The following is a 20,476-nucleotide window of genomic DNA, read 5'->3' as shown; positions in this document are numbered from 1 at the left end:
GGGATAGATAAAAAAGAGTGCATACTGTGTGGTTACATTTACATTAAGTACCAGAAAAAATAAAGCTAAATTATGTGATAGAAATCAGAACAGTATTTGACTGTGGGTGATGAGGAGGGACTGGAAGTACACAGGGGAAACTTCCTGAGGTAATGTAAATGTCATGTATATTCACTGGGGTGTTGGGCCCATGGGAGCATATACATTTGTTAGAAGTTAAGTTCCATCCAATTTACTATGTGTGCAGTTTACCTCAATAATAAACGAGGCAAAGTGAGTATGTGGTACATTCTGGCATTACTAATCAAGCTATAGATGGCAATAACCTATAAACATTTAGCTGCCTTTTGTCCATCTTGTCCATTTGAAGTTATTTGATTAGGTGTGAGGGTAATATTTAATTAGTCTATGCTGAAATACAGAATAAAACATGTTCTGAGTGTTCTGTTATCAGAACATGTTATAAATTCTGAGGGTGTAAAAGAGTTGAAACAGGGTTGGACTGTAACTTATGACTTAGCGTTCTTTTATGAAGGTCCAGTATAAGTGGACACCTACATGGCAAATCAAATAGAGCCCACTGCTGGAACATCTGTCTGACCATATGCTTTGGCTTCAGGTTCAGTGTAGAAACTAAAATGCTAACGACCCCATCCATCATCACAGAGCTTGGCAGGCATGCATCATTGGATTGAACAGAGAAATTCAACAGTGGAGTTATTGAAAGTAGGGAATTGTGTGGGTAGATTTGGTGACACCATTTGTTTTGGTGAATTGAAAGGAGGCTGTTTAATGTGTGACTGATAATCCTATGCAGATTGCCATCAAAGCTGTGGCAATTGGGCCAATCTGTCAGTAATTGCCGCAGGTGCTGGCCCTATGCCTCCTCAGTGGGTCTGCCAAAACAGAAAAGTCAGCCATCACTTTGCACTTGGTAAGATTTGTCACCGCTAATGTAGTATAATACAGCTAGTTTCTCAGCCAAAGGAAATGTCATTCCTTATGGAGCAATAGATAATTCAAGCAATGGATTGAGAGTAATAATTGGAGAGTAGAATTAGTAAAATGAAATACAAATTGCTCTTAAAAAAAAAAAAACAATAAAACAACCAAAGAGAGGCCGACCTCTTGTAGTACCATTTGTTGTCAGCTGAGGATTAATGAAAATGGGTGGTCTGAAACTTCTGGGCATACGGTGTTTTGTCTGTCCAGGGAAATGTCATGGCCTTCTTCCTGTACTGCAGGTGAATAGCATCATGCAAGCAGTGGAAATCAGATCAGAAACATGGTATTTTACAAAATGAGTTAATTCGAAGGTATAAAAATTTTAGCTGATGAAACCATCACTACACAATTTCAAATGCCACATAGTCATTGCTCACAGAGCTCCTTCTGACGCTTCCATGCTATGGTATTTTTCCACGCCTATTTATACTGTCCCATGAAGTGCCTGGATGTTTGTAGCATATTGCATTTCTACAAGAGATGTTACTATCCCTAATAGGATTTCCTTCTGAGAAAAAAATCTGGTAATTTTGTATTTATTATAACAAAGGAAAATTCTTGGAAGAAATTGATTTATGCCTAGAACAATGAATTTTATGATGGTCAATTCATTGAAAACTACTTTAAGAGGAGTATTTCAGAACCTGATTGACTAAACATATGTGATTAGCATATATTGGATGCCATGAAAAGAAGAGGGAAAAAAAAAAAAGGAAGGAGTTATAGTGAAAATTGTCCTACTGTCCGGACTTGGTGAAAGTCCTGACATTTTCTAAGTCATTGGCCTTAAGAGTGGCTGACTCATGTCTAAAATATTAGACTAACCAGAGGCAGCTTATAATTACTAGGACAGTGAATAAAGTTGAAGACATGATGTCAGAATGGCTAAAACAACATGGAATAGATATATCTTGAGATTCGTGGGAGAACAGAATAAACTTCTTAAAATCTTAAATTATTGGGAATATTGAAGAGGGATTTAATTTGTTCTGTATAGGTTCTAAAGTAAAATACTAATAGTTTGAAGCTCTGTGGTGAGAGATATAAGCTGATTATAAGAGAGAACTTTGTAATTGTAGGGCTGTTGAAACTTAGCATGAGCTCTTCCAGGAGGTAGTAAAACTACAATTAGTGGAAGTATCCAAGCATAATCTGGATAAGCACTTGCTAGAGCAGTTGAGTATGTTTCAGCATGAGGCTGAATACATTTTAAGATCCCTTCAGCCCAGAGAATTGTCTCTGTAACTGAATAAGAAAAGATGATACAGAATCTAAGCACTAAACTGAGAGTTGAGAGAGGGCTGCACCGAATGGAATGTTTCGTGAGATCATTAAGGAAGATTTGATTGAGTCTTTGAAGGATCTATAGGGTGTGAATAGCAAAGATACTTGAACACGGTTATCACAGCAGGTTAGTGTATGTGTGTGGGTGGGATAGGAATGTCAGGAAAAGGAGCTTCTCGAAGTGGAAGGTTCTCAATGAGAAGTGGAAGTAAAGACAGGTTTTTGGCAGGGTTGGGACTGGGCCCTGATGAAGACATAAACCAGAAGGGCCTGGGATTAGCCCGTCCTGGTGGAATCGAAAAATACATGAATAGCAAAGGAGAAGGATAGATGAAAGAAGTACCAGTTGACAGAATTGGGGAGGATGTGAGTGAAATGATCAAGACAGCTTTCCAAATTTCCTCAAAAATTTATTTTTTTAAAGCCAGTCAGTGAGTTTGTTTTCTCATTTTCTGTTTGAGGACTGATTTTTCTGTTAGACCCATCTGTTTCCTTTTTTTTAATTTTTCCTACGTTCATAATTGCATATAAGTTATCTAGATAGGAGTGAAAGGTGCGAGGACATTCCCCCTTCCTTTTGGCTCTTTTGAGCTTTAATAAAAGTTTGTCAAGATAGTTGGAAGCTTGTGGATGGTCCTGATATCCACTGGCAGGCTATTGGTGCTTTTAACCTTGGCTTCTTCTCTACCTTGTGGCTCACAGAACAGAGTAATGTCCGAGGGCAGTGTTAACCACGTCTGTGGTGTTTTCCTGATTTCTTGTAAACTGATAAACAGTAGCATGCCATTTAATTCTAATTGTCTCTTTTTATTCTTACTTTAAGCAGTAGTGATTTTTTTTTCTGTGTATATGCTGATTTACAGTTATTTCTGTTTTACTTGAGAGATCATGTACCATTTGGTAGCTAAGCTATCACTCTTGTCAGTCTGCTGCTTTTCTTCAGGACATTGGTTTATTTGAGTTCAGGGCATTATATTCTTCCTTCATGGCTTCATACAAAGAATTATGGCTGTTGGTCTTGAAGTAAAATCATTGACTGAGTATCATGGATTGTAATGTTTATCTTTTATCTTTGGCAATTTGGGTGTGTATGTATGTAAATAGTGAACATCAGAACATTTAATCATGTTTAATGTTTTGGATTGTTAAATATCCCTGAGGTCATTTTGGTTGGCTTTCTGTGGCTTTCTACCATAAAGAGTTCAATGTCTTGAAGATAGAGTGCATTCTTTTCCATCTTCAATAATTTACAAACTCTTGGGTTTGTTGTCTGGAGATTACATAATTGATTATAAATGAATAATGTGTGGAAAATACTTTATCTTTCTTATCTATCCCTGGAGCATGACTGAAAGCCCGGCAGTCATAGAAGCTCAAGGATTTCTTCCTATCGATATCTATAAATAACAATTTACTGCTTTTTCTGTGCAAGAATAATGTACTCTTCTGCTGTTCCTAAAGCTGCCCTTCGGTGTGTTTTCTAAGTGTGTCACATCAAGCGCTTTACAACTTTCCATTGACTTCCTGTGATCAGTGTTACAACATGGAGGCTCTGGTAGCAGGCTGGGTTTCTTCTTTATGAAAAGCAATCTGATATAAAAATCTAATATTTGTAAAATCATTTTATGGTACAACAAAACCTAGAAAATCACACAAAAATAACTATGACTGGATGAATTTTTATGAGGTACACACCACACAGGACAAGAAAGGGACTTTGCCAGTCATCCTCTGGGCTCCTTCACAGGGTTCAGTCCCAGCCACACCTGAGCCAGCTCCCTACCCCTGCAAATAATGGTTTTCCTCACTTCTAGCCCTTCTTTGTTTTTTCATAGGTTTTTTTTTTCACTTATATGTACATTCCTAAATATTCCAGATTAGTCTTATCTAATTTTTAAAATGGGTTTTTAAAGTGTCTTTTAATCTGTGGGTTTGTCCTCTATCCCTTTCTTTTCCTCACAGTTTGTCTATTGAGGAGGAACCCAGACCATTGACTTGCAGTTTTGCACAGTCATTTTACTGATTGCATATTAATGTCCTCTTCGATTTAACATGTTCTTCTGAATTTTTTTGTAAATCGGCAGCCACATCCAGAATCAAGTTTGATCCTTTGGAATGCTAGAGATGGTGCCTGGTATGATTATAGGAGGCACAAAATGTCTCTTTCTTCCCCCGCCCCCTTTTTTTGTTTTCTTCATAGCCATTGATGCATAATGCCTGTATTCATTGTTCAGGCTGTAAATTGTGATATTCTAATTCTATTATTTATTTTGTACTATTATTTTGTACCATTATCTATTTTGTACTAGTTTAGTTAAAGAAGGAAAAACTTCTCATCTACCTTTCTCTACCAAGTAGCATACTTCATTAAGGAAAGAGGGGAGAAAGGCTCAAATCTTTGTTTTAGCTATTGGTTGTCAGTATAATGAGTTGATCCCTTATCATCTCCAAAGGTGACTGATTCTTCTTCTGAACTTGTGGACTTAAACTTGTTTAATTGACTTCAGTTTGTTGTAATTATTACTATTATTACTACTATTAAAACTCGAACTGCCCCATCTTTGGCTAATGAGAACCTCTTCAAGTTGGCTCCAGAGTTCTTTTGATATGACTTCAGTAGTTCTTGGTAGTTTCCTGCTGTCTGATATTGTGAGATGTTCCTTCATTCTTTTGTACATTTTCTTCTCCAAACCCAGTGTGCTGGTTTGTTTTAGTGAGATCGTGTATTTCAGGACCATGATATGGATGCTAAAGGGTACTCATTTTGTTAGACCTTTTCAGTGAACAGAACTAAGGTAAAATGCATATTTAAAGATAAGCTCTCTATGAGTTCTTCTTTATATTTCAACTTCAAGCCTAAAGATTTTCACCTAATGTTTTCTCTATTACAATTTGTCAGTTATGGCTTCTTTTTTCCATGCTACTATTCTTGAGTCTCAATGACACAGGGAAAGAGAGAGTTCAAATACTCCATAATTCCTCATTTTTAAAATCTGATGTCATGTTGAATACTTGCACCATGTAACTTGTAGCATGTAACTATTGCATACTATCCTCTCTCTCATGTAGCCCTTATTTACTTAGTTCTTCAGGTAACTATATTCTTAATGATCACCATCTTCTTATATCTCATGTTTTCCCAGTAACTTTGGTTGTTTAAAGGTCATTTTCAGGTAAATTGTTCAGGAATAGCAAATGGAATTAATACTCCTGAGTTCTTGAATGTTGATTATAGTTTATATGTGAACTTGATAGATTTTTGTGCCCTTGATCCTTTTTTAAAAGATCTTATTTATTTATTTGAGAGAGAGAGGGGGCGAGAGAGAGAGCATGAGCATGAGCAGGGGGAGGAGAGGGAAAGAATCTTAAGCAGACTGCGCTGAGCGTGAGCCTGACATAGGGCTTGATCTTAAAACCGTGAGATCATGACCTGAGTTGAAATCAAGAGTGGGATGCTTAACTAACTGAGCCACTGAGGCGTTCCTGTACCCTTCTTAAGTCAGTTGCAGGATATAAAATCCTTTGTTCACATTTTCCTTCCTTGAGTAACTTTAATATGTTATTTCATTTTGTTCTGGCATAAAACCTTGTTATCAAAGTCTGAGAATATTTGTTTCCTTACAAGTCATGTGTCTGCTTTTTCTAGATATTCAAAGGATTATTTTCCTGTTTTTTAAAAAGATTCTAATTTTATCAGACTGTTTATTGCTGTGAGTCATTCTAGGTTACTGTTCTCAGGTATGTGGTGTGTTCTTCCATTGTGTATTTCTAAAACTTTTTTTTAATTTTTAGAAGGTACTTTTAATTATTAATTAATTAATTAATTTAAAAAAAAGAGTTTATTTATTTATTTGACAGAAAGAGATCACAAATAGGCAGAGAGTCAGACAGAGAGGGAGAAAGGAGGAAGCAGGCTCACCGCTGAGCAGAGAGCTCGATGCGGGGCTTGATCCCAGGACCCAGAGATTATGACCTAAGCTGAAGGCAGAGGCTTTAACTCACTGAGCCACCCAGGCGCCCCTTAATTATTATTTTAGTAATTTTTTTGTTTCCTTGCTTTTGTATGGACTCGTGTTATCTCTGTGTTTGATCTTCTTTGCATTTCATCATTAATAGTCATTTTCTCTGGGATCTTTTTTGTTCTCTTTAAGTTAAAAGTCTCTTTTTTCCCCACATTCTGTTTTGCTTAAGACATCATCTGTTGATTTTATTTACTCTAGTTAACATATTTCTGAAGTGACATTTTTCTTTCATTTCCAATTTTTCTTGAGTTCTGTCATCTTATTTATGAGTTTTATTAATTCAAATTTATATTATTTTTTCATGTCATGAATCATTTTCTTAATATGTTTTAACATAGCTTGAAATATTAGGTTTCAGTTTTGATCTGTTTTGTGGGCATATTTTCCTGACTTAACTTTCAGAGACTCTGGGGTTCACTTCCATCTCCAGAATCCCTTCACCTGGACACCTACTTCGATTAAGTAACTTGGGACTATAGCATAGACAAGTTGATTATCCAGAGACCACCACAGTTATTAAATGTGTTATTTGCTTAGATAATGTGTTGATTATTATCTTCATTATATTGCTATTATCAAGATTTGCAATGAGAACTTTTGTACAAGTAGTCTCATTAATATTCTTAACATCTGTGTTGAATAGCAGGTACAAATAGATACCTCCAGTTTTAGATAAAAAGATGGAGATGTGAGAAATACTAAGAATTGCGAAGCTACTAAATGGTTGTTTCAAAATGGGACTTAGGTATCATCTTCCATCCAGCGGGGTTCAGTGCACTTTCTCATGCTCTCTGTGTTGCCTCTCGTACCGCAATGCTGCAAAGACACCTATGCTTCATAGGCTAAAACTCTTTCTTGTTTAATAGCTGAATTTACATTTTATTGCACTTGGATAGTGATTGATTCTAGGAAATCGTTATCCCCAGCACATTTTTACCCTGCTTTTTAAAAAAATCAGAATTATATATGCCACCTCTCTTTTTTTTCTGGTCAACTGTCTTTCACCGTGTTCAGTCCTTTCATTGCCAAATAGTAAATATGTTGGCCAACTTAGTATTATCATTTTAGTGCGATTTTCCTAGAAGAACACTGTGTTCTTATTAAATGTTTGATCTGTTGAAATAAATATAATGATTTCTAGTGGCTATAAATAAGTGCTTTTCTCAAAACAGTAACATGTTTCTAATCTTAGAACTGTCTAGATTTCTAAGCCTTTAATTTTGTCATAAAACCTTTTGTGTTTCTAAAATTTTTGGTTTAATTGTTCAATAATGATAATGATATAATAATAATAGCTGCTGATGAGAAAGAAAAAACATTCATATGGTAGACAAGCCCTGGTAAGGAACCCTCAGTTCCTTGGCATTAATTTGGTTGGATTACTGTATGATTCACTTCAACCTTACTTAATCATATTGTGCAAATTTACTTTGGGTTTAGTTTTGGACCAAAGGGCAAGTACTGACAAATCATATGCCACCCTCTTAGTCCTCTTAATGTATTCACTAGGAACCTAAATACCAAATGTAGGGAAGCAGTCTCTTAACAGTTTTCTGACTCAAGAGGATGGAGGGATCATATATCATCATGTGCCCAAGAAAGTGAAAAATAAATAAAACGATAAATGTAATTAAATATTTTCTTCAAGTCAACAGAGTGAAATAATCCCCACAAGTATTCTAAGAACCACATTATTTAATTTTAAATTAAATTGGATTAATTCTATTCCTCAAGCTTTGAAAAGAAAAGCTGAGGTAAACTGTATCATGTTTTAACTGTACCATATTAACTTTTAGGAGTTCTAGCTGAAAATAATATAAAACCAGGTGTATTTTGTCCTTTAACAGGAAGTCCAGAGAGAATGGGGCTCCAGAAGTTGTTGATACCATTTCGGACACTTGATCAAGAATCTGATTCTGTCTTTATCCCTGAGGTGCCGTCCTCAGTGTGTCCACTTTCCCTCACATTGGGTTCTCTCACATTGACAAGTCTGCTCTTCCAGCTTTAGGCATTAACATGGAGAAAAAGAAAAGAAGACCCACTGTGTCTTCTCTAGAAGTGTGAAAAAAACCTTTCTGGAAGTGAATTGGCCTGTTTTTTTAGAATCTCATTAGCCAGAATCAGAGCACACACCCGTTTTTACAACTCTCACTATGATTAGGAGTAAGACCTCCATGATTGCTTTCTGCCCGTGTGTTTCAAGCTGTAATGCCTTGGTGCATAACCTAGGGATCTATGAAAATGTAGATTCTGATTCAGTACGTCTAGAGTGATCTCTAGGCTTAGGGTTTGTAACAATTTGACAGGAGATTTTGATGCTGGTGGTCTATAGACCACACTTGGAATAGCAAGGGGTTTGACTGATAACTTGGCTATTATAGATGTTGAGAATTAACCAATATTATCACTACACTACTTTAAGCCAGGAATTGAACTTGTCAAGTAAACACTGCGTATGGCCTGCATGAGGAAGCTTACTTAGTTAAACAGTGGAGTATAATACTCAGGGACTTTAATGACAAGTCTCAGCAACCTGTATGGGAGACACAGCAAATAAGAAAGCATGGAGAGCATATGAGAATTGGGGGAGAGAAAAAGGCCAAGTGTTGGGATAGAATCCTTTGATCATATTATTTTGTGGTTTATTTCTCAGTATTTCTTAAAGTTGGGGATATTTGCAGTGGTGAAATCATATAAAAAACTCAAAACAGGATAAAGAGCCTGGAACTGAAGAATGTAAAAGCAGAAAACTATATGCAAACACTACTGCGTAAGGGAGAAATTTAACTCTACTTTGTTCTTCCTTCATAGGGCTGTGCATTCTGCTAAATTGATAACTTGTAGTCAGGCAAAGACCTATTATTTTGGATTATAAAAGAAAAGTTATCATTATTTTTGACTTCTGAAATGTACATGTCCTCATTTACTACTTTTAACTATAATGCGTTACTGGAAGCTGAGTAAATAATGCAATGTCTAGTATAGTAGGTTATATTTCTCATTAGTACAATGCTTTGACCAAGGCTTTACAGCAAATAATCAATTCATTGGACTGGACCCAGAATATAAATGGAGAAAAAAAAGCAGCTTTGGTTTAGTTTAGAGGAAATACTACTAGATTTTGTGTCAGTAAACCTGGTTTTGAGTTTTAATCCTGCTACTAAGAGGCTACATATCACATTTCTAATCTTTCTGAATCTGGATTTTATGATCTTTAAATGGAGATAACTATCACATAGGTTTTTTTGAGAGAGCAGTGGCAGCACCGAGATGATAGCCTATATATTATCAGGTACATGGAGGCATTTATTAGATATTATTGAAGATAAGGCTGAATATTATGAGGGCATAATGGTATGACGAATGGTTATTGTTATTTCAAGAGGTAAATAGCATGTATGTCTCCTCTGCTCTTTAATTATATAAACAGTGTATATCCTATGTAGGCATATATATTTTGTACTTATGTTAGCATATTAATAAACACAAATATAAATATAATATAATGTAATCAGCTTTGTGTACTCCTTAAACAGGCCCCTCTATATAATATAAGCATTTTCTCTTCATTATTATCCAGGAGAATGATCAGAGATCTTGGTGCAAAAATTCATGGAATAGGTGGGTAAGGAAAGAATTATTTAAAAAGCTGAATGAATAGAATATGGTAAAATTGTAGTTGGGACTTTATGGCCTTAGGTATATATGTATGTGTATGCATGCCCATACATGAGTATATACTACACAGTATGCACAGATAAATCATTTCGGATGTGGAGAAAAATGATTACAGATACAGTGGATTTTAGGATTTAAAAAATTACTTAAGTAATAGAATGATCCCTTTATTATTTACTCTTTAAAAAAATACAAAGTGTTTTAGCCATGAAAAAATTATAGAAAACAGTAAGATGACCACAAATGTACCCACCAAATTCAAAAGAAGTTGAAGTTTGCATTTTTATTTCATACACTAATTTTTGTTAAAGAATTTTATTTGAGATTTTAACATATGTATGTGTATTTCACATAAACGAGATAATGGAGCTGGTTGTGATGGCTATTGCTGATTTTTCAGTACTTTTAGGAGCCAAATGATATTACATTGGTAATTTGAAAGTGGCCACAGTGAGACTGTTTACAACATAGAAACTGAGATATGATACAAATCAACATTTTATATTTTTGGTTACGAACGAGCTGTTCAGCATTTTACCAGCACACTGCTGGCCTTAGCTTGCCTAAACTTCTATATTGTATTTTATTGGATGGCCAAATCTCAGTCTATTCAGGAAAATTTGGATCTTTCCCATATTGAACTGTTCTTATATTTAAACGATTCTGAGTTCAACATTCTTGTACAATATCTCTGTATGCAGAGATGTACATATGCAAAAGTGACTCAGATGTAGAAATGTAGACGTGAACTACTGGATGCTAGGCTATGTACATCTTCAGATTTTCTAGAGAGTAACAAATTATCTTTTAAAGTGACTGTAGTATTTTATACTTCCATTAGTAATCTTAGGGGGTTTGTTTCCCACAGCTAGAGTACAAGATGATTTTTAAGTAGTATGAAAGGATACCAGAGACACTTGGCATTTCACCAACAAGAGAGGAGGTCGATGATCATGACCAGTTCTTTCTCATAGTTATGACTTTTCTTTGCCCTTTATGCTATCTTTGACATATAGACGTTTTAAAATTAAGGTTGAGGATCTCTTTTCATGGTTATTAGACATATACATTTTTCCTTTTTATAGCCTGTCCACTTTTTGATAGGGTTGTTTGTCTTTTTTCTTATTGAACTGTAGAAGATCTTTACATAACCTGGCTATTTATCTTTTGATGGATTATTTCCATGACAAATATCTTATCACAGTTGGTGGCTTGTTTTTTTCACTTTATTTATGTTGTCTTTCAACATATAGAAGTTATAAATTTTATTATAGTTGAATTTTTCAACCATTTCTTTTATAGCTTACACTTACTGGTATTGTGCAAGGTATCCTGATGTTGTTAATAGGCTTTTCAGTATTTCATTTTGAAAGTTGACAGATATGCTATTAACATTTAGGTTCTTTTGATTACTTCTCTTAAACGGTATAAATTGGCTGTCATTAATGCCAAAGAGATAAAATTTGCAAAGAAGAGAGATTTTGGTTTGACTAAATTACTCATCAGTATTTATTGTCATTCTGTGGCTGGTCACATGCTACACTTTTAGAATACAAAGATGCATTGGGCATGCTCTTGGTCTTCTCATGGGACAAACCTATTATATAGCACATGCAGTATAGAATAAGGGCTAAAGGAAACTCCTATAAGTATACTTTGGGAGAAGGAGGGCAGTGAATTATATGCCATGGGGCCATTAACTCTTCTGTTAATTCATATGCTGTGAGCTAATAACAATTTTATGGAAAATAGTAGTAATCTATAATGTCACTGCTATACCCCTAAAGGATACCAGTGTTTATTTCCATGCTTTTTTTGGGTTGAATGACACTGGAAGAGATTTGTGGAACTACATAGACATTTTCCTCCTAATTTAGAAACAAGAATAATGTATCATAGATATTGGTTGCTAAGGTGCTTTAGATTTATGGAAATGTTAAGAACCTGTTTTTTAAAGATTGGTTTCTGCTTGCAGAGACGAAATGGAGAAGATATACCAGTAGCCCAGACTAAGAACATCAATCACAGAAGATTTGCTGCTTCCTTTAGATTGCAGGAAGTGACAAAAACTGACCAGGATTTGTATCGCTGTGTAACTCAGTCAGAACGAGGCTCCGGTGTGTCCAATTTTGCTCAACTCATTGTAAGAGGTAAAGTCACTTTCACTTCATGAAATTGCTTGGCTTGGTTAAAACAAAGCAACCTTGTAGAGATTTTGATTGATTTTAAACCTGTTGCTCTTCATTTCAAGTCACCAAGAAATTATATCATATAAAAGTTCTGCTAATATGTGACTCTTGATCTCAGGGTCATGAGTTCAAGCCCCACATTGGGTACAGAGATTACATAAATAAATAAAACTTAAAAAAAAACAAGTTCTGCTAATGTCTTAAGGTAAAGTAATACTGTCATACATGTATCGAACAAGGTTTCAACAAGTGTTTTCCATAGAAAGGAATCTATTTTAAAAAACTCTAATAGGGCTACCCATGTAGAACACTTTATTCCATATTGCAACCACCTAGTTTTGCATTTTAATTTTAGATTTGCTTTTCCTGTTTAAAATAGCTCCACAGGGATGCCTGAGTGGCTCTGTAGGTAAAGCAGCTCCCTTCGGCTCAGGTCATGATCCCAGAGTCTTGGGATCGAGTACCACATTGGGCTCCTTGCTCAGCAGGGAGCCTGCTTCTTCCTCTACCTCTGCCTGCTACTCCCCTGCTTGTGCTCTCTCTCTCTAACAACTAAATAAATGCAACCCTAAAAAAATAAAAAATAAATAAAATAAAATAGCTCCACAGATACCACCTTTGTTCTTTAAAGCATTGTGGTCATGAGGTCAAGGTCAGAGTTTCTGTCCCCATTGAGAATTGTAAATTTTAATGGTATCAAAACCCAGTGGTGGTAGATGTTTATCAATTCTGGCCTCCTAGAGGATCTTAGAAAGTTAGACTTGCTAAGTGGTTTTAGCTTAGCTTGACAAGTACAAGTATACAGCGTGTATTAAATTCATTCAAAATTTACTCTGTCCCTGATATTATGAAACATATGCACCATTCTAGTTTGTGGAGATAAAATCATAAATAAAATATAATGTCCCTGACCTCGTAGAGCTTAACACTGAGTTGCATTAGGCACACTGTATAGAAAAATATTGAAAATATATCAAATTATGGTATATGCCATGAAGAAAAATAAACACTCAAAGTGACGGTGATTAATATTTTTTTATTATTTTTAATTAAAAATTGTTTTGTGATTAATATTTTTGTTAGGGTGGTTTGGAAGACCTTTTTGAGAGGGGGCGGTTGAGCTAAACCCTTAAAAATGAGGAATCAGGCACCTGGGTGACTCAGTCAGCTAAGCCTCTGCCTTCAGCTCAGATCATGATCCCAGGTCCCTGGGATCAAGTCCCATATAAGGGCCCCTGCTCAGTGGAAAGTCTGCTTCTCTGCCTCTCCCCTGGCTCCTGTGCATCCTCTTTCTTGCTCACTCTTTCTCTCTTAAGATCTTAAAAATAAATAAATAAATAAAAATGAGGAACCTATTTCCTATGTGAAAATTTAGAGGAAATACAGCTGTTGAAAAGACTCCAGCATCAATCAATAATGACACAAAAGAAAATAATTATAAACCACCGAAGTCTCCTCAAGTTTAGGAGATTCTAACAAGAATGTCTAACCTGAACTGAGATTTATCTGAGACATCAAGGCAAGAACCTTGTGAGTGAGTTTTCTTTGAGATAGACTCTGAAGGTTGAGAACCCTTGTTCCGGTGAGGGGTGTGGATGTGGGGACAGGGATAAGAGAAATAAATGCTACCAGAAGTGCCAGCAGAGAACAAGGCATGTGTCAAGGCCCAGAGGCTGGAAGGAGAACATGAGACACATTCATATTCAAGTTAATCTATTTGAAATGCTTGACATCAAATGTCTTTTACATACATTATTTCATTTTAAGATTTACTTGATTTTAATACTTTAACCTTTAATGCTTTAGAGAGAAGAAAATTAAAATTCAGACTATTTGATAATAGCCCAGAGCCACAAAAATCTAATAATTGTCTGAACCAGAGTTTAACCCTGTATTTCTTGAGTCCTGATGCTGGGCTGCTTCTTCTCCAACACAGCTTTATCTCACATGATCACGATTAAATAATGCCACTAGCCATTTGTAATGCTTTTTGTCTTGAGAGATCCTATAGATCATTTTTTTTTCAGTTTATCTTTGTGGACTGGATATGACTCTGTATTAAATAAGACCTCTCTTGTTCTCCAGAGTCAGCTCATATCATCTGCTTAAGTTCATGAAAGCACAGTCCCAGTTAATTGAATAATGTGAAGATAGCATAGTATTTAAGTGTTCAGTGCCCAGGCAAGTTGAAGGCAGAGAGGCAATTTTTATGTTTGTAGATGCTGTATGCTCATCTCTCTTAAGCCTGTTGCAGCCTCTTTCTCACCTGAGTCTGCTTTGGAGAGCCTGAAGGTGTCCTTAGGTGGTCTTCAGAGTGATCAGTATGCTCTGGAGAGAGGAGGTTGGGTGTGTTCACTGATCTGTATGGTCCTCTGGGCATTTGGTGTGCAGCTGCTGAAGATCTGGTGGCCTTTCATGGAACAGTTGGGGTGCTTTTGAATAGTGTACTTGTTTATATGTGTGTGTCTGTCTGTCTGCATGTGCTTATGTCTGTGTGTATATATATGTCTGTATATTTACGTACATACCTATCCTTTTTTTGAGGAAGTGGTCTTGTGGTGTATTCAACAGTTTATAGAAAGCAGGGTTGAAGCTTCTGTCCAGGCGCTCCCTTTTAAAAGATACATTTCCCTTTCTCATATAGCTGTTTTATATTTGTGTATTTTCGAAGAGATTTGTTTTGGCATTACCAGATCTCTCTTGTTGACCTGAATCAAAAAAGTAGATTTTATTGGAGCACCTGGGTGGCTCAGTCTGTTGAATGTCTGCCTTCTGCTCGGGTCATGATCCCGGAGTACTGAGGTTGAGTCCCACCTGGGGCTTCCTGCTCAGTGGGGACACTGCTTCTCGCTCTTACTCTGCTGCTCCCCCAGTTTGTGCTGTCTCTCTCTCTGTCAAATAAATAAGTAAAATCTTTAAAAACAACAAAAAAGTAGATTTTACCTTTTTATCAAAGCTTGGTTTTCTTTACCTGGAGACAAATGTATTATGGCTGCTCTGGTAGGGTTACTTGTGGAATAAATATTTCAGTAAGACTTATAAATGGAGAATCTTTGGATTTCATAGAAAAGTTTAACTTTTTTTTCCTTTTTAAAGTTCTGCCATTTAACCTACATTTCGATTCAGATTTTATATGGTACTTAGTTGGTTATAAAATACAGTGGTGCTTTGAATCTTGCTATCCAGAGTCCACCAATATTTTAGAAACATATTTTGATCATTTCGGCAGTTTTATTTTCTTTTCAACATATTTTAGGTTGTTATATATCGAATACTTACAGGTGATACTTTGCTTGTTGTTTTATTTGAAAATGAATATGAAGGAATATATTTTCTTTTTGTCTAGATAACCACCAAAATAAATATTGTTAACCAAAAACCCACCCTTTGGGGTCAGCTGTTCTGGTGTTAAAACAGTGATGAGAATTAACTATGGTGACAGGTCCTGTCTCTCATTGGCAGTTTTAAAACTGACATCCTGTTACATCAATACTAAAGATGGTAATTTTAAAGGAAATTTTTGGGGCAGTGATATGAATAGTCTTTATAAGAGCTGGCATAGTATTGCCTGTTGTCAAAAATGACCCAAGGGTAAGAGTTTATTAGTGCATTTTCTCCTAAACTGAAAGTGACAGGGCATGCTTAAGGCTCTTTTGCTACTGTTTGTTACAAATGAAAATTTCACTGCAAAATTCTCGTGTTGAAGAGTATTGATCTCTGTGTTCCCACAGCCAGAAGAAAAAGAAAAAAATAGTATGCTGAAACAGAATTTACTTTGTCATGACTTTAGCATTGCTTCCAGATCATTTTGAGTAATGATAATGTCTTCAGCTTGTGGAAGCCAATCTTTATTGACAAAAAGTTTTTACAGAGATGAGATGAAGAGCAGATGTTTCTACTCAGTGTTTCTACAAAATTGAAGTGTAAAAAATGTGAAATACAGGTTGAAATGGCATTTACAAGCTGAAAGCTGAAAGCCCTGACTTTGTAGCCACGTTGTGTTATAGATTCTCATCCTTTACCATCTTCTCCGTTCTTTCCCGCCTCTAAATCAAGGGTCCATTTAAATTCCTGAACAACTGACCCACAATGAACTTCTGTGAAATTCACTGTCTGATGCAATGGATGCTCAATTTCTATTTCTATTTGTTAGTTATGCTTTTCTGTTTCTTATCAGTGAAACTCCAGTCATGTTTTAAGTTATTTAATGGGAAAAACACAATTTTTGTTCTTTTGTCTCTGTTGTTGGTTTGATTTTTAAATTTTAGCACCAACTATCAACCATCATCAAAATGCTGTTGACATAAAATATATTCCATTAATATTTTTATCTATTCTCAGTGAGTACTAGTGACCTCTAGCTGTAGAGTCAGTAGGATAGATGTCTGTCCCTGACCTTTCTCTGTTAGCGGGTGGACCTGTAAAAACAAATTTTGGTGTTTAAGATGATAAGGGGTTTGGATTGTTGTTCATACTTCCCTTTGTAAAACAATGAAACTTAGCTTAAAAATAAGGGTATTTACTGACCTTTGTACCGGAAAGTACCAAAGTAGGCTTTAGGGTTGGTTCATTTAGTCTTGAAAGATCCAAGTTCTTCCCAGTTCTTCTCACTGTAGTCCATAGTTTTGTCTTCCATCCTAAACTAGGGTCTCCTCATGGTCATAGGATAGCAGTATACTTACATGCTTTTTGGTCTCATCCACTTGGGGTTAGAGAGGTTACTCTCACAAGTATCAAAGATAGTATGGTTGCATGTGGAGAGACACCTGGAATATCCAGTATAGAATATTTGTACGTGTGATTCCAGAGCACAAGCAATGTTATTCATAGAGAGTTATTAATTCTATTCAGGTAAGATAGGACCTGAGGAAGTATTTTTTTTTTAAAGATTTTATTTATTTATCTGTCAGACAGAGATCACAGGTAGGCAGAGAGGCAGGCAGAGAGAGAGGAAGGGAAGCAGTCTCCCTGCGGAGCAGAGAGCCCGATGCAGGGCCCGATCCCAGAACCCTGGAATCACGACCTGAGCCGAAGGCAGAGGCTTTAACCCACTGAGCCACCTAGGAGCCCTTGAGGAAGTATTTTAAAAGAATATACAAGTTAATTCTGAAGGACATACAGTTTGGAATTTTATTGTGCAGGAGAAAGGTGTTATCCTAAGTCAGGAAAAGTGTGGAGTGGGATCACAGCTTATTTGGTGAATGGCAAGCTGTTACTGGACTCACTTGCCCAGTACCAGTTACCCACTATACTGGTGAAGAAGGCTACAAGTCCAACCTAACACTGCATTTGCATTTGGACTGGTCAGGTTCTGCTCCTGTCAAAATCGTTTGTGGTTTTTGTTCCATTCCAGCCTGTCTAGTTTATCTTTGCTACAGCACCTGCCATAATATTTTTGCAAAGACGATCGATACTTCTCTAACAATTAACAAATAATATTGTTTGGTTGAAGTCAGAGTGGTGGGGCTAACCCTTAAAGACAAAGGGAATGGATGATGAGCCACGGGCCACCTGATCTACACAGGGGATGGAGATTTCTGGCATCTGGGAAAGGATGGTAGCAACTGTTTTTTGTAGTGTTTGAATCAGGCTGTCTTCTCCTACAAACTAGTAAGGGTGACTTTAAGTTAGGCATGATTTTTCTATCACTAAAAAAATAATTTTGAGGGGCGCCTCGGTGGCTCAGTGGGTTAAAGCCTCTGCCTTCAGCTCAGTCATGATCCTAGAGTCCTGGAATAGAGCCCTGAGTTGGGCTCTGCTCAGCGGGGATCCTGCTTCCCTTCCTCTCTCTCTGCCTGCCTCTCTGCCTACTTGTGATCTCTGTCTGTCAAATGAATAAATAAAATCTTTAAAAAAATAAAAAAAATAATTTTGATTTGACCAATATCTCCTACTCTAGTCTTTTTTTTTAAATATAATGTTAAAAATCAAGTCTGAATATTTCATTTTAAATGTTTTCATATTAGAAGCAAGGACATTTGGGAAGTGGGAAACATGACAAACTAATACTTTTGCTCGCTGGTGGTTAAAGGCTGTGGAATTTCTAGCTTGAGTCCATCAGCATGCTGCTTAATGCCACACACTATTGATTTTTAACTAGTTTTAAAAGCACAGCTGTCAGACTTATGCATTCATATAAAGATTCTTTTTCTTAATGGTGACTTGAAGATCTCTTTTCTTTGCTTCTACTGTGAAAACTAGGCACCTTGACAGGAAATTTGGAGTTATCCGGGAGAATTCAGTGCAAGCATCTATATTTTATAAAATCTAAACTATAATGAAAGTCTAAGAACATATAAATTGACAAGACACTAATGTTCCCAAACCGTCCTTTATATCGTTAGGAAAGGACATGCAGTCGGTGAGGGTGGGATTTGGGGGGAGGGTAATCAAATGTCTCAAATTTGAAGGAGACTCCAAGTGTTGCATATTTTAAAATTTCACTTTGCTACCCTGGAGTATGATAACAGAAACATTTGGAGTCTCCTCTCATTCATTGTAGCTACTTGTAATTCAGGTGATTCCATGTACAAGGTGTCTGGTACATTTTTAAATTCTAAATGAGCAAAAGGATACTAGATGTCTTCATTTTAGGTAGTATGTTATTACAGAGACTGTTCTATCCACTTTTCTACACTGTTATTTCAAGTACTTTTTTCTATTAATATCCTCCTCTGAGTTTTCTTAGGCTACTTCAGGAGAATGGCAGCATGAAGCGCTTGTTTGGCCCATGTGGTTATGTTCATGTTATTTATTTTGTTTGCTTTAAAAATAAAAACCCAATCTGAATTCTTTCCCAAAGGAGTTTTGAGTGTGTTTTCATAGGTGATTAATGTGTAGAGCTTTACATAATGTTTAGCAGTTGAGGTGCTGGTCACTGTTTTTTTGCAGTAAATCTTTGGGGAGTTTGCTTTTGTTGGAGCTTACTTCTTAGGAATTTGAGGATGAAAGAGGAAGCAGGATAATTTGCATGCCAAATGATTCTTCCTGTGAGCTTCAGAGAATCTGCTTTTGGAGCACTGTTCCTAGGCCTGTATTTTGCTTCTGAGTCTCTCAATTCCATTCTCTTGGAGTTTGTGATAAATGTAATTTGGGCCGGTTTCTTCCAGAGGACTTATATCAACTTCATGAACTAACCGTGTCTTTGGAATTTATATTCTCCTCCCTGCTGACTATTTCTCTTTTCCTTTACTCCAAACCAAAAAAGAAGCAGTGAAGTCACTTTGTAACTTCATTGGAAAATCAGCAAGCAGCCTTTATTGAGTACTTAAAATGGTTGAGTAATAGGCACCAGGAAATTACAAAGAAACAGCAGACTTCATTCCAGCTCTCAAGCAATTTATAATTTAATTAATTTTATTTTTAAAAAAGGTAGAGTTATCGGATATTTTGCCACAGATCTTTGATTTTAGTCACATTTCTAATTCTATAGGAAAAAAAAACAAGATTCTTTAACAAATAGAAAATACCATACTTAAGGAGCTATTCCATTAAAGCCCTTTATTAAGCACTATTTTGGTAAATAATGTGCTGAGAATCTTATAGAATGTTAATTAAATGGAAGCTCTGTAGCTGACAGATTGAAATCAATCAGTGAGGTAGAGAACTAACTCATAGTATTGTTAGCGGTGCAATGAGTAAAGATGGCAATGTGTTGTGGAGGGATGTGGGACATTACTTCATTAGTTTTAGTTCTGGAGTCTGTTCTATTCTGCCAGCACTTCCATATTCTAGAGAGTCAAGAGTAATGGGCTCCCCTTACCAGTGTATAACTGACAGGTCAGTGAGTTCTGGTGTTTAGCTTTTTACAGTTAGAATAAACTGTTTACCACTGAGATGTTCACATCCTTTAAAAGCTAGCTAACACACATTCTGCTTACTGTAAAATGTCATCAGGAGCCTGACTTACTAAGAATACAAACTAAGAAATACACAGCAAACACAAAGCTTTCACAAAATGTTAAGGAGACGTCAAATGTTCAGTAAATCCGTCAAAACCAGCTTGTTCAACAAAGTGTTAATGTATTACTGCAGAAAGCACTTTCTTTCCATCTGGATTAAGATAAATCACATTATTTCCTTTTCTAAGAAACATTTACTCTAGAAAGAATTAAAAACAATTGTAAAGTCAACACAAATAAGAACAGGTAAAGATTTATATTTTGTTAGTTCTTGGCATGGACTGTGTTTACTTCATAGTAGCTTTTATAAAAAAGGAAAAGGTGTACCATTTTGGTGTTAAAAGTGAGGTTTGAGGACTGAGAACTGGACAGAGACTAAATAATTTTGACAAAATAC

At 36.1% G+C, this 20,476-nt stretch overlaps 1 protein-coding gene across 4 annotated transcripts in view; it reads left to right on the top strand.

Moving 5' to 3' along the window:
• The window catches only part of PTPRK (protein tyrosine phosphatase receptor type K), a 569,167-nt gene that overhangs the window by 286,015 nt on the left and 262,676 nt on the right, over window positions 1–20,476 (top strand). For all 4 annotated transcript variants that reach the window (XM_047732848.1, XM_047732846.1, XM_047732844.1 and 1 more), the window contains exon 6: window positions 11,965–12,139. In XM_047732848.1, the coding sequence (XP_047588804.1) occupies window positions 11,965–12,139 (175 nt within the window). The remainder of the gene's footprint in view (window positions 1–11,964; window positions 12,140–20,476) is intronic.

The sequence above is a fragment of the Lutra lutra genome, chromosome 6 (genome assembly GCF_902655055.1).
Source record: "Lutra lutra chromosome 6, mLutLut1.2, whole genome shotgun sequence".
Classification (NCBI taxonomy): domain Eukaryota; kingdom Metazoa; phylum Chordata; class Mammalia; order Carnivora; family Mustelidae; genus Lutra; species Lutra lutra.
The sequence above is the reverse complement of the archived record's forward strand: the minus strand, read 5'-3'. Positions and strand labels throughout refer to the sequence as shown.